Source organism: Sycon ciliatum, chromosome 10 (assembly GCF_964019385.1).
Source record: "Sycon ciliatum chromosome 10, ocSycCili1.1, whole genome shotgun sequence".
Lineage (NCBI taxonomy): Eukaryota > Metazoa > Porifera > Calcarea > Leucosolenida > Sycettidae > Sycon > Sycon ciliatum.
Window position 1 is genome coordinate 59,137 of NC_088652.1, and position 13,317 is coordinate 72,453.

At 47.2% G+C, this 13,317-nt stretch overlaps 1 protein-coding gene across 1 annotated transcript; it reads right to left on the minus strand.

The window, feature by feature from the left end:
* Positions 1–322: 322 nt before the first annotated feature.
* LOC135826233 (uncharacterized) lies at positions 323–11,405 on the minus strand. The gene is made up of 3 exons (XM_065338861.1): positions 11,066–11,405; positions 2,704–2,805; positions 323–1,196 (listed from the first exon to the last, which is right to left on the minus strand). Exons 1-3 carry the CDS (start codon positions 11,226–11,228, stop codon positions 1,087–1,089), a joined length of 375 nt encoding a protein of 124 aa, XP_065194933.1. The 5' UTR covers positions 11,229–11,405; the 3' UTR covers positions 323–1,086.
* Positions 11,406–13,317: the final 1,912 nt, after the last annotated feature.

The following is a 13,317-nucleotide window of genomic DNA, read 5'->3' on the forward strand; positions in this document are numbered from 1 at the left end:
AGTGTGAACGGAACACTGAAGATGGAAATTACGGTGAAGCTTAACAATTTGTGGCATTCGACATACAAAAAATGATGCTAATTTTCATACGTGTAATGCAAGACACATGCAAGTGCTGTTGCAGTACAAGTAAATTATTGTATATGGAAGCCGTGCCTGATAGGTAACATGTTTTCACGGTGGCAGCGTGAACAAGGCGAGGACGCACTGTTTCCCATACAGTACGGCCTCGCCTTGTTCACGCATATTGTATAACCATGATGAATAATGATTCACGATATGAACACCTATAGCGGTGAATATTGAGCAATATTCACTACTTATGTAGATGGTAAATTGTATGTAGGTGAATATGCCAATATGGAGTGAGCTACAGAGTACAGTACACAGGGGTAAAGCAGGTTTCAGTGCCCCAATCATTGATTTCGGGGAATATCGTGGTGAATTTCGTCAAAAACACGGTTTCAGGAAACATGTGGAACTCTTAAAACATTGAGTTTGGAAGAATGAACTGCAGTAGTCGTGTGAAATCCTAGAGCAGACACTGCTAGCCGGCTCCGCATATCCGATCATTCAGGAGTACATTGAAGTTTAAAATATTCTGAAAGAAGCGCGGCAGCCGGGTTTGTAAGAAGAAAATGCTTCAGCCATTGTCATTGACAAGTGATGAGAACCGTCATTCCATGCCATTTGAGCTAGCAGTAACACCGGACAATACTGTCTGAGACAGCAAACACTAACGGAGCAAAAACAGCCATAATGTGTGTGAATGCGGAAACCGGCTGCAGAGGAGCATTTGCAGAAAAGAGCCGTCGTTCCGTGCTCGGGGTTCGTATCATGCCCTGGGTGCTCGAAAGCCTTAGTGGGATGCCACCCAGATGCACTAAATATCGACCCACAATCTCCACATGGTTCCCAGTGTACCTGCTGCGGATGCAAACAGACCAGAATGCCTGTATTTTGTTGAAATGCATTGCAGGGTCCACTGAAAGGTTAACACACAAGAAAAAGAAAAAGGATGAAAAAGGAACGAGGGAAGAAAAACACTGTGGCTGGTGTAGGAAGCAAATACTAGGATTAAGAATCCTAGAGACCAGCAAGTTTCGTCAAAACTGGAACTCCAAGCAGCTTGTGATGTTTGATGAGAATGGTAGTTACACCACTGACGGGCACTGACTCCGGGTAATGGGCATGTGCTTTGAACACCATGCAGCACATGAAAGCAACAAATCAGACAAAGCAGTACCACGCCATGCCCAATCAGAAGTGTTCGTCACCGTTATCAGAATAGCAGACAAAGAGTTACACAATGGAGGCATCCGTAAATACCGATATATTTTTCAAGACGACATTGTTCATTTCTCCCCAGATCGCCCCCCCCCCCCCCCCCCCCCAAACACGAACATGCAGACATTTCTGCTGGGATCAGTTTTTTAAATGAAGTGGCATGTCTTCGTGAAACGTGACCAACGGCAACTCCAAATTCACGGTAAACCTGGGTTTACACTGCCACGGTCATGCAACCTTGCCATGGCTATATTCAAGTGGTTGACCGTACTGCTTTCATACTCGTGCAGGAACATGTACATATTCGAATATTTCAAATATTCCTGGCACAAACGTTTGGTTCATTACATTTGTCCTGTGTTCTTTTAGACTGGTGTGGACGATGTCAAGAGTTAATAACCCCCCAAGAGTGTGCAACTCCCACATACACTGCTGTCATGACAGAATTTCAAGTTGACATCATTTCCATGATGCACTGCTCCTCGCACGAGTGATTTACGACGTTTCTACAGGGTATCAAAGTATCACACATGTTTCCTTGCATGAATTTGTACAGGAAAAGGAGAGATTTGTCAAACCACAGTTCCAGGATACGTCTGATCATACGTGTACACTGAGCATTGCATCATAAAAAAGACGTTAACTTGGGATACTATGTCAGCACAGCACCCATAGTGGAGTTACACTCTTCGGGGGTTATGTACTCTTGACGACGCAGACGTATAAACTATACTAGAAAATTCCTGGCATCGCTAAAAGTTATCCACATATTTGTCATACAACAGGCATATATACACTAGAGGAGAGTAAAAGTCAGTTTGCCTGACTATCCACGACAATCTATGGTCACGAGTGTGGACAATAATGTATAATGACAACTCCAGCCTGCTCTCACTATCGCTACCGAACAAAGCTTAACACACTGTAACACGACGTACATGTACCTGTGATGTCTGAAAGTAGTTTAAACTAAAAACAGTTCTTCACTTACTACAAGAAAGGCAGTTGACATACACATGTATTATTGTGGATTTTGCATAGGCAATTAATGTTAGAAGCCTAGCCACCAAACCTGGTTTGTATACGCGGCATAAGAAACAAATCGACGGGTTCGCGTACCAGGCAGGTCAAGAACAAGGAGTCGTACAACTCCCTGGTCAAGAACCACGTTTCCGCTTCCGTGGGACGCCACCTCATGATCAGGCATCAGATGCGGCTCCTAAACGGTGGGGGAGGATAGATCAGATCCACCAACCGGAGGCCAAAGGCCTCAATCCCATTTGCCACATCCATGTATTACTCATGCCAGGCCACGAGTTCCCAATTAACTGTGGGTCGCAGCACGGTTGGAAAAAATCCTTCCGCTTCCAAGCAGGAATACGCGGCATAACGGTAGGTTATTCAGTTTACACTCACCCACTCCAGCTGCTGGTTGCAGTCGTGTTAGACAGGTGCAGCCAGTCAAGTACACTTTGCAGGGATCTATTGTCAACGGAGAATAACGCCAGGCTGTGGTACCTACATTGGATACAGAATGACAACGGTGCACACAGTAAAAGATAATAGCATTCAGGACCTACTTCAGCTACAAATGCTCAGTGTGCCTGTGGGGTCTATGGACAAAATCGACAAAGAGGCACCGTGGAAATGAATGCATTGCCCGGATGCCAGACGAGTGCTACATGGCAAATCGATCCAACATGTAAATCAGCCACCACTGAGTGGTGACATTAAGTCATTAACCCACGTGATGTACCAACGTGCTGTGGATCAAACCCCAGTAGAGCTCCCACCCACAGAGCCTCCGCCTCATTTGCCGACACCACAGGAGGTGGAGAAAATGGAAGAGTCAACTCCAACAACATCATGTGTCGCGCAGGCCAGGCCAGGCTGCACATGGTCCCCACAGTGTAGCACAGTTTCTTTTTCTTCCAGACTCCTGAATCGTATGCACGCGGGTGACGAGAAACATAGAAAAAACGTGTGGCCTAATGCTGATACTGTGCAATCTAGAACAGTGCAATTAAGATGCACTGACAGTGTGGTCTCCGGTTATCGCTCAAGTCACAAAATTTACTATCAGACCGCTTTGTCAAATATCGTACTGGTCTCGTCATCGTCCAGTAACAATCGACATTCTTTGTTCCGTTGGGACTGTGGCTTTTGCTCGTTTTCGTTGCGCTTGCCTTCCCCTCTTTGGTCTTTCCATAACCTTGAACCTTCCAAGTTGGAAGGCTGTCGGTTAGCGCTACGGAGATGTGTTAAAGTTAGGTGTCAGGACGTCGAATGTCTCAGTACTCTGTCAGTTTTGTGCCTAGTTATTGCACTTTCTGACTGTATATAGTATCATGTTACAGTGATGGAGAGTTACTCTAAACTCGTATCCATATGTCCTTTTCTCTTTTACATTTATTTATGGCTCAACATCCGAGTTTCAAATTGCACACCTGATGAGCCGTCACGAACCATACGGCGAAACGTACGTCGTGTGGAACAACTTGTTTTGTAGTCAACTAGTCCATCACAATGTCATGCATGAGGAGTACTGTAGGAGTTTGGCTTTCGGCTTGTACAATTCGTTTTCGCAAAGCTTCCCTTTCTTTACTTATCTTTGATATTTATGACCCACCCAAGTTGGGTGGTGTGTTGCTTTGCTGCTTCGAATTGTAGTTAGACCGCTTTGTCAAATATCGTACTGGTCTCGTCATCGTCCAGTAACAATCGACATTCTTTGTTCCGTTGGGACTGTGGCTTTTGCTCGTTTTCGTTGCGCTTGCCTTCCCCTCTTTAGTCTTTCCATAACCTTGAACCTTCCAAGTTGGAAGGCTGTCGGTTAGCGCTACGGAGATGTGTTAAAGTTAGGTGTCAGGACGTCGAATGTCTCAGTACTCTGTCAGTTTTGTGCCTAGTTATTGCACTTTCTGACTGTATATAGTATCATGTTACAGTGATGGAGAGTTACTCTAAACTCGTATCCATATGTCCTTTTCTCTTTTACATTTATTTATGGCTCAACGTCCGAGTTTCAAATTGCACACCTGATGAGCCGTCACGAACCATACGGCGAAAAGTACGTCGTGTGAAACAACTTGTTTTGTAGTCAACTAGTCCATCACAATGTCATGCATGAGGAGTACTGTAGGAGTTTGGCTTTCGGCTTGTACAATTCGTTTTCGCAAAGCTTCCCTTTCTTTACTTATCTTTGATATTTATGACCCACCCAAGTTGGGTGGTGTGTTGCTTTGCTGCTCAGGGCCGGAGGAAGGAGTTTGGGAGTGGTCCGGTGTAAACGCGAAAACGGTTCCTCCGCGAAAATGGTTCCAGGCATACACCGGTTTCCCCCTGGAATCCACAGCCCACTAATTTCTGATCTATGACTAGCCGGGCTAGCCGCGAAAACGGTTTCAGGGATTAATTTTCTGGTGTAGGACCATCCGCGAAAACGGTTCCAGGCTACTGCGACCACTGTCTACTGTGGAACCGTTTTCGCGGACTGCAGCAACTGGGATCATCCGCGAAAACGGTTCCAGGCTCCAGTCTGTGTACAGACTTGACTGCTCCAGTACTGAGAAACTATTCGAAGACTTTTGTGACTGTTGGCAGTGTTGCTTTCCATTGCCTTTGTAGAGAATCACTCGCGATGGCCGAGGTATTTATGAGAGTTTGTGACTGTTGCTTTCCATTGCCTTTGTAGAGAATCTCTCGCGATGGCCGAGATAATTAATAAATGAGAGTTTGTGAGAATTCTTATTTTATGGCTTTCCTCTCAGACCTTACAATTTTTCAGTAGCTGTACTGCTGGCACTTGGCTTGGAGACATTTAGCAGGATTTGTGAGAACCTATACAGCTGGTACTTCAGTACATGGCTACCTGAACATTGATGGACATCTCGATTTGGTTTGTAGATGCAAATCATCGACAACGTTCGTATCGCTTATACAATAGACTTATAGAGAGTCAATACAGATGGCCGAGACATTTAGCATACTGGTAGTTTGTGAGATATTAACCTGTACAGCTAGTACTTCAGTACATGGCTAGCTGAAGTATGGAGATCTGGATTTGATTTCTGGATGTGAATCACCGTCAGCACTTATCAAGCCATCCAATGATCCATGCAGTACACCTACGTGAAGAACTCCTCAAGTCATGCATCTTGTACGCCTACGTGAAGAACTTAGTGGAGCTGGTGGAGCTGCACCATACTCTAACGTCTTGGCTGTGTCTGTGTCTGGCCAGAAAGCTAGAGATTGCCTGGGACCCGCTCCCTCTACAAGAGGTCAGAGCTGGTGTCCAAGTGTTGTCATGAGAACAAGCTCTACCTTCGTAACTTTGTCGGCAACACATGCATAGCTTTGTAATCACGCTACCTGCTTTGTGTGTGGGTGAGGGTGTGTGTCTGCGGCTGTGACTTTCGCTGTCCGAATGACTTATCCCGACACAAGAATTACTGTGTGGAGAGGAGTATGTGGGAGAGACGGAGTGTGTCAGGGAGCGAGTCCAGGAACATTACCGAGAAGCGAGAGCCTGTGCACCGCAGAAGCCCGGGGGAGAGCACTGCGCATTGCACCAACCACTACAACATCCATCCACAGCGCCATTCATTCCCTTCACATCACCATCCATACTCGCAACGGAAGTGTCATACGTGAACCGCCGGATAAGGGAGGCAATCCACATCTCCAGACACCATCCTAAGGTGAACCGTGATCGTGGCTGGGTGTTGCTTGACAATTGACAATGTGAAAAATTGGATGATGATCATTGTTTATGTTGCCACTGTCCTGTCCTGTTGTCATGTGTGCTTGTTCACCCCATTGTTATAATATACCGGTAGTTCAGCACAATGTTGTAGTGTATGTGCAGTTTGGCGACGGAATCTCATCTCCTTTTCTTTTGTCATAGTCCCACCACTATTCACACCTTGTTTTCAGGCACATTGGTATTTTTTGTGTGTGTCTTTACAGTCCATTCATCGGAAACTGGCCCGCTGGCTTTTGAAAGTCGGATTTGGGCCGAATTGAGGATCAAAAACCCACTTTAAATCTCAAAAATCTGGGTTTTGGATCTGCTTCTCCATACATTTTGCCACGGCATACCTGTCCTAATTTTGTAAAACCTGGCTGAATTTCTATTTCCCTGTTCTTGGACTTTTCTGGCCTCAAATGTGGCAAGGAGTAATTGCACGGGTCACACAATGCAGGATGTACTGTTGTTTTCACGATATCTAAAACTATGTGAGAGAGACACCAAAAAGTTAGGGTGCCAGTTTCCAATGAATGGACTGTAGTTACACGTGTTTGGGTGTGATTTGGAGTGTGAGCTTGTGTGAGTGAGTGTTGGTGCGAGTGTGAGTATGAGTGGGTGTCTCAGTGTTTTGGCATGTGCATGGGTATGTGTGTGTGTGTGCCTGCGCCAAAAGGATGGTGCAATTTTATCACGGTGTAGTTTCGTTTCACTTTGTGTTGCCTGTTATAGGTCCACCTCACTTGTTTTTTCTCCTCAATCCTGATGATGGCTCCTGGCCGAAAATTTGATTGAGAATTATTGTAATTGTAATGCTTGCTAATAGCTACTACAGTAGTAGTTGTTATTAGCTCTATACAATGTGATGAATCTGGAAAGGCGGTTTGTCTTCCATTGATTATTGGACTAAATTGGTCTAATGTGAACGTACATGTATACCACCCAATGAACACCCAACCGGGGATGTTCACACCCACTGGGTTATGGACACCTGTACAACGTGCATACTTTAGTGTCTTGTATTTAAAAAGCCTGTCTTGTATAGTCAATAGAAGCCTGGTTTCCATGCTGACATACAAATAAATACCTGGTTGAAGTATAAGCCTGATACACAATACACGACATTACGGTACATGCATACACCCTTCTGTAAAATGTACATGCATCCACACCAGATATACATGACTATGCATGTCACAACGCCATTCAAACGTATAGAAGTAGAAAACCGTACTTTACCAATAAAGAAAGACACCAAATATTATAGTGGATAGTTGCTGCATAACTCGTTCTCCTGTATTTCTTCTCTTTTTTACATTTATAACTGGCTCAGTATCCGAGTTTAAATATAAAGGAAATGTACAATAATTGCTCGGATACAAATGTAAAATAGAAGAAAAACACTATGGAACGAGTGATGAAGCAACTATCCATGGCTGTAACAAGATAATAAGCAGTCAGAAAGTGCGCTAACAGGGCACAAAACTGAATGTCTCAGTAGCCTGTCAGTTGTGTGCCCTGTTATGGCACTTTCTGCCTATTATCTTGTTACAGTCGTGGATAATTGCTTCATAGCTCGTTCCCTAGTGTTTTTCTTCTATTTTACATAGAATAATTGCAACAATGTGTCCAGTACAGAGAATGTGTCGAAAATGAAGGAGTCATAAAGGATCAAATCTGCTCTTTCAGAGTTAAAATAAAGTTACAGTCAGAAGACACAGAAGCACATCATACACATACCTATTAAATAAATAAATAAATTCGACGGGTTCGCGTACCGGGTAGGTCAAGAACAAGGAGTCGTACAACTCCCTGGTCAAGAACCACCTTTCCGCTTCAGTGGGACGCCACCACCCCATGATCAGGCGTCAGATGCGGCTCCTAAACTGTGGGGAGGATAGATCAGATCCACCAACCAGAGGCCAAAGGCCTCAATCCCATACACATACCTAAGAATCATATAACTACAATATGAACAAAGCAAATGCTAGGTCCTAAATACACATCACTGTCTGAAAGTGAAAGCCTAAGAAAGTGGTGGGATTTAGCCCAATGTAACACACGATAGATGCATTCAAGACTTCTATGGCGTGCTACAATGGTTACCAGATACAACCACGAGGAGGTACCCACCAATTGTACCCATTTTTTTGGCGCCAGTTACCATGCAATCCACATCGGAGGAAGGACAAGTAGGCTAAAGGAAAACACAAACAAACAAACTACTTTTTGGGCATGCTACAAAGATTAGGTTGAAAGCTCACGACGCACTCATGAAAAGTGCATAAAATACGCACTGGGCAAGGTCAACTTACATCAGCTTCTTCCGCTGGAACCGCGCTGCTCCGCTGCATGTACCGCGGAGCCACAGTGGAACCCGGGCCTTAGGCTCTGTTAACATGAGAATTTTCAACCCGGGTTGAAAGTCTGTACGGTCATGTATGGTGGAAAATTAGGTGCGTGCTTACATGTATATGAAGTGAGTTAATCCGGGTCAATTACTGTACTGATATGCCAACAGAAGCCTTGTCAGTTGTGGTCAGTTTTGTGTGTGGGCCTTCATGAAGACGGTTGAAAGTAATAATAATTAAATGTGGTGCACTAACTCCCTTACTTACACCACACACTACACTGTACCATCCTCTCGACTTTCACTGATTTGAGACTGAAAATAAATAAATCCAAGTAATAGTTACTCACCTCTCACAGACCTTCCTCCTCTCTTATCACGGCCAAGGTGACCAGACATATCATGCGAGTGGCATGGATGCAAGATCTCCTTTTGTTGGCCGTCGTCTGTGATCCATTGTGGTAGGCCTTCATCTGTTTGGCGAAAAAGGACCCCACGATCCAAGACGAAGTTGACTGCAAAGCGTTTTATTGCTCTACGCCTCTTCGCGTCCGCAGGAAACGAGGCAGGCGTTTGCAGGCAACGCTTGCAAGACTTCGTCGTAACACGCCCGATTACCACCAAGAGAAGACATCTTCAGGACGTTTTGAAGAAAAAAACCGAAAGCACAACTCATGATTGGGAACTGATTTCGCGGATGCATGTCGATCCGCGAAAACGGTCCATAGATGCAGGAAATGTGTGGAACCGTTTTCGCGGAGGAACCGTTTTCGCGGCTAGCTGGAACCGTTTTCGCGGTGAGACCCCATCCGCGAAAACGGTTCCAAGAGGGCCATAGATGCAGGAAATGTGTGGAAGAACCGTTTTCGCGGAGGAACTGTTTTCGCGGCTAGGGTGGAACCGTTTTCGCTAGCGAAAACGGTTCCAGGGGGTAACCGGTGTATGCCTGGAACCATTTTCGCGGAGGAACCGTTTTCGCGTTTACACCGGCCAACCTTTGAGGGGGGTCCGGGGGACGTCCCCCGGGAGAAATATTTAAAATGTACGTGAAATAGAGCGAATTTGGGCATCTCTAACTTCTAAGGCTCCAGAAAATGCAGAAAATAATTATAGTAAAAGAACACAAACACAACTTTTTTTATCCATATCAGCCATACAGTGCGGGCACGGAGTCCTGAGCTACTTCGAAGCACATCACACGTCGGCAGTACAGTCGAGTCGAGTCATGTACCTCTGGATTTTTTTACACCGGGTTTGCACGAATCACATGGACCATCCAGCTGGGAAAGCGGTCCGGCCATGGCCGGACCAGCCTGACCGGTTCCGCCGGCCCTGACTGCTTCGAATTGTAGTTAGACCGCTTTGTCAAATATCGTACTGGTCTCGTCATCGTCCAGTAACAATCGACATTCTTTGTTCCGTTGGGACTGTGGCTTTTGCTCGTTTTCGTTGCGCTTGCCTTCCCCTCTTTGGTCTTTCCATAACCTTGAACCTTCCAAGTTGGAAGGCTGTCGGTTAGCGCTACGGAGATGTGTTAAAGTTAGGTGTCAGGACGTCGAATGTCTCAGTACTCTGTCAGTTTTGTGCCTAGTTATTGCACTTTCTGACTGTATATAGTATCATGTTACAGTGATGGAGAGTTACTCTAAACTCGTATCCATATGTCCTTTTCTCTTTTACATTTATTTATGGCTCAACATCCGAGTTTCAAATTATTATCATGCTTTGTTTTTTGGTGCAAATCAAAACACATGCGGAATAGTATGGCTGAGGTGTGGCCCCACCAACTGGACCGAGGACCCATCACTTGCTAGCGGAGTCGGCATAGCGCCATTTGCGGACGGTGTGCGCAATGGTGTCGGGTCAGAATTCCTTGTCAAGCAGCGTTTGCTCAAACTCTTCCGCGACAGAAACGCGTGCATAGCAGGTACCAAAGTATTGGGTTTCGGCAATTGTGCATGCGTATACATCAACGCCCCTATCAGCGCACCAGGTGACAATGGACTGTGCCTTACTTCCAGGGCTAACATTCCCGACAAAGAAGGCACATCGCTTGGGAAGATGTGTGCCAGTGAGTGTGTTGGGGTTGGGGTTTTCTGTGGCCATTTTTCTGTAGACAGACACAACTTTGGATTTTGTTGCCCGGGCAATGGGATCGCTGTGGGCCGCTGATTTATTGCTCCTTCGCCGCTGTTCTTGCCAGTTGTTCTGATGGGGATCGCCTTCTGTGCTCCCAGCAGCACCCTGAGTACATGTGGGCTGTACTGGTGCACCACCGGCGCCTGCTGTTGTAAGTGCGCCCCCAGTTGTTGCATTTCTACCAGTGTGTACGGGTATGTTCCTGCGTTCCATGTGGTTGGTGTTAGGTACGGTGGCCCTGCTAGTGCTAGTTGACCTGCTGTGTAGAGTGCGTGCATCCTCTTCTGGCTGTGTGCTATTCGTACTCACTGTACGAGTACAACGGGATTGCATGTCTGGAGTGTCGCAGTGTACGGGCTTGGATGAACCATTGTACTGCTGCTGGTGAAGCTGTTGCACTTCCCCCTTCAGCTCCGAAATTTCCAGCTTCAAGGACAAAATTATGCTATCCCTGTCCTCCCTCATGGAGGCAATCTCCCCCGCCAAGGCCTGGATAGTGTTAGCAAGGCTATCTAGCTTAGAGTCATTAATCCACGACGTACCGGTGTCAGTGACGGGCTTCCCTCCAACGCCGTGCTTCCGCAGTGCCTGCACCAGCTCTGGCCGGGCGAGGCTCGAAGGGGAGTCCAGGGACTTGCGTTCAGCGATGGCGATTAGTTCCTGGTACCCGATCAGGGCAAGATCAAGGTTCTGGTCCAGGGACATTCTTAGTTTCAGCAAGGACAAAGGTAGAAGGGTAAAACTGCTGCGGGGGGCTCCCGGAAAGCTGTTCCGAGGAGCACCAAAAACGTCGACCACCCCCTGAGATTCAAAAAATCAATTACTTCAAGACATGCAAAGCAGCGGTGCAGCATCGCAGGCATGAATCGTGGACGTGGTGACGGGGTCTGATGTGCTCCACCGACCTAGGGTCTCGGTTTCACTGCACAGCAAACGCACAGCAAACGCGTGAGACAATAGAAGTGAAGTGAGAGCTAAGTGCAACAGGGGTGAGGAACTAATTGCACTTTGGTCTAGAGCTGGATGTTGTTGTGGCGTACTCTCTTGTGTTGCTATGGTGCATTGTGTTGTGGTGACAATGTGCACATTATCCATCTCCACGGCTCTCGATACGGGTAATGGAGGCACTATTGCCGTCGACGGCAATTGTGCTAACGATGGCTGTGATCGAGGGTTCTTAGGTGGCATGCCGCGTTTGGGTCGCAGTGCCCGTGCCGAGCCAGTCAGCATGTGCAGTGGGACGTGCTGCTTGATACGTGCGTTCAGATGTTGAAGAGTCCTACCAACGTACCGACTACCGCATTGTCGGCACTCAAATTGGTATACCAATTTAGATGCGAGTTGGGTTGGTAGGACATCCTTCCTCACCGTGAACGCACGTACAGTTGTGAAAACGGAAAGGTAAGGTAACTTGGAAAGGTAACCTCTCATTATCCATGAGTCGCGTGGTCTGGAAAATTGTACAACAAACGTACTACGCGGTACGTTTTGTACCCGTTTTACTTCTTTTCCTTATAGTTGTAGTCTTTTAGCTTATTTCCATCATTCCCTGTAGTATTTTGACAAGAAGGGAACGAAAACGTTCAATACTTTGACACATGTCCTAATTGGCTAGTGGTGACTCTCGCGTAGATGCATGCGTAGATAATACATTTTTTGTAATATTTCTGCCTCCGCCTTAAGGCTGTGTTTACATGAGAAATTTCAACCCGGGTCGAGTTCAGCCCGGGTTGAAAGTCTGTACGATAGACAAAAGAGGTGAGCGTTTACATGAAGACAGTTGACCCGGGTCAAATACTGATATGCCGCCAAAAGTCCACTTCTACAGTCCGCCAGGAATGTGGCATTGAGGCGGCCATTCACGCCATGCACGACACGTTCCATGAAGAAGACGTTGACGCTGTGCTTATGGCGGATGCATCCAATGCGTTCAATCGCCTTAACAGAGAAGCATGTATGCGCAACGTAGCGCACCTCTGTCCAGCCATCACACCCGCTATCGTAAACTGCTACCGTCAGCCGGCCCGCCTATTCGTGGACGGGGAGTGCCTCCTATCGCGAGAAGGAACAACGCAGGGAGATCCTCTTGCTATGCCGATGTACGCTTTGGGGGTACTCCCCCTGGTGCGCAGAGTGGCAACCCCAGGAACACGCCAGAGCTGGTATGCGGATGACTCGTCCGCGGGTGGCGGGCTCAACCCTCTCCGCCAGTGGTGGGACCGACTCGTCGGGGATGGGCCGGCGTTCGGGTATTTCATTAACCCCAGCAAGTCCGTCCTCGTCGTCAAGCGGGACAAGCTAGAGGCAGCCGAGACCATCTTCGCCAGCACGGGTGTGTCTATCACCACTGACGGGTGCCGTCACCTTGGATCAGCCATCGGAACTGATCAGTTTGTGCAGGAGTTTGTGGCTTCCAAGGTGGCCACCTGGTCGCAGGAGCTGTGCAAGCTGACAGATTTCGCCCGGTCACAGCCTCAAGCAGCTTACTCTGCACTGGTGAACAGCCTCCAACACCGGTGGTCCTTCCTGTGTCGGGTTCTCGATGGTGCTGCAGAACAGCTGGCACCCCTGGAGGACATCATCCACCGCCGCCTAATCCCTGCCATTAGTGGACGGACGGCGCCCAGTGAAGCTGAACGCATTTTGCTCACTTTCCCCTGCCGGCATGGAGGCCTCGGCGTGGCCAACCCTGCCACTTTTGGCTCACAGTACGGCACCTCCAGGCTAATCACCACTGCGCTGTACGACAAGATCATGGCGCAAGAAGAGCACCTCGATGATGCTCTTGCCTGTG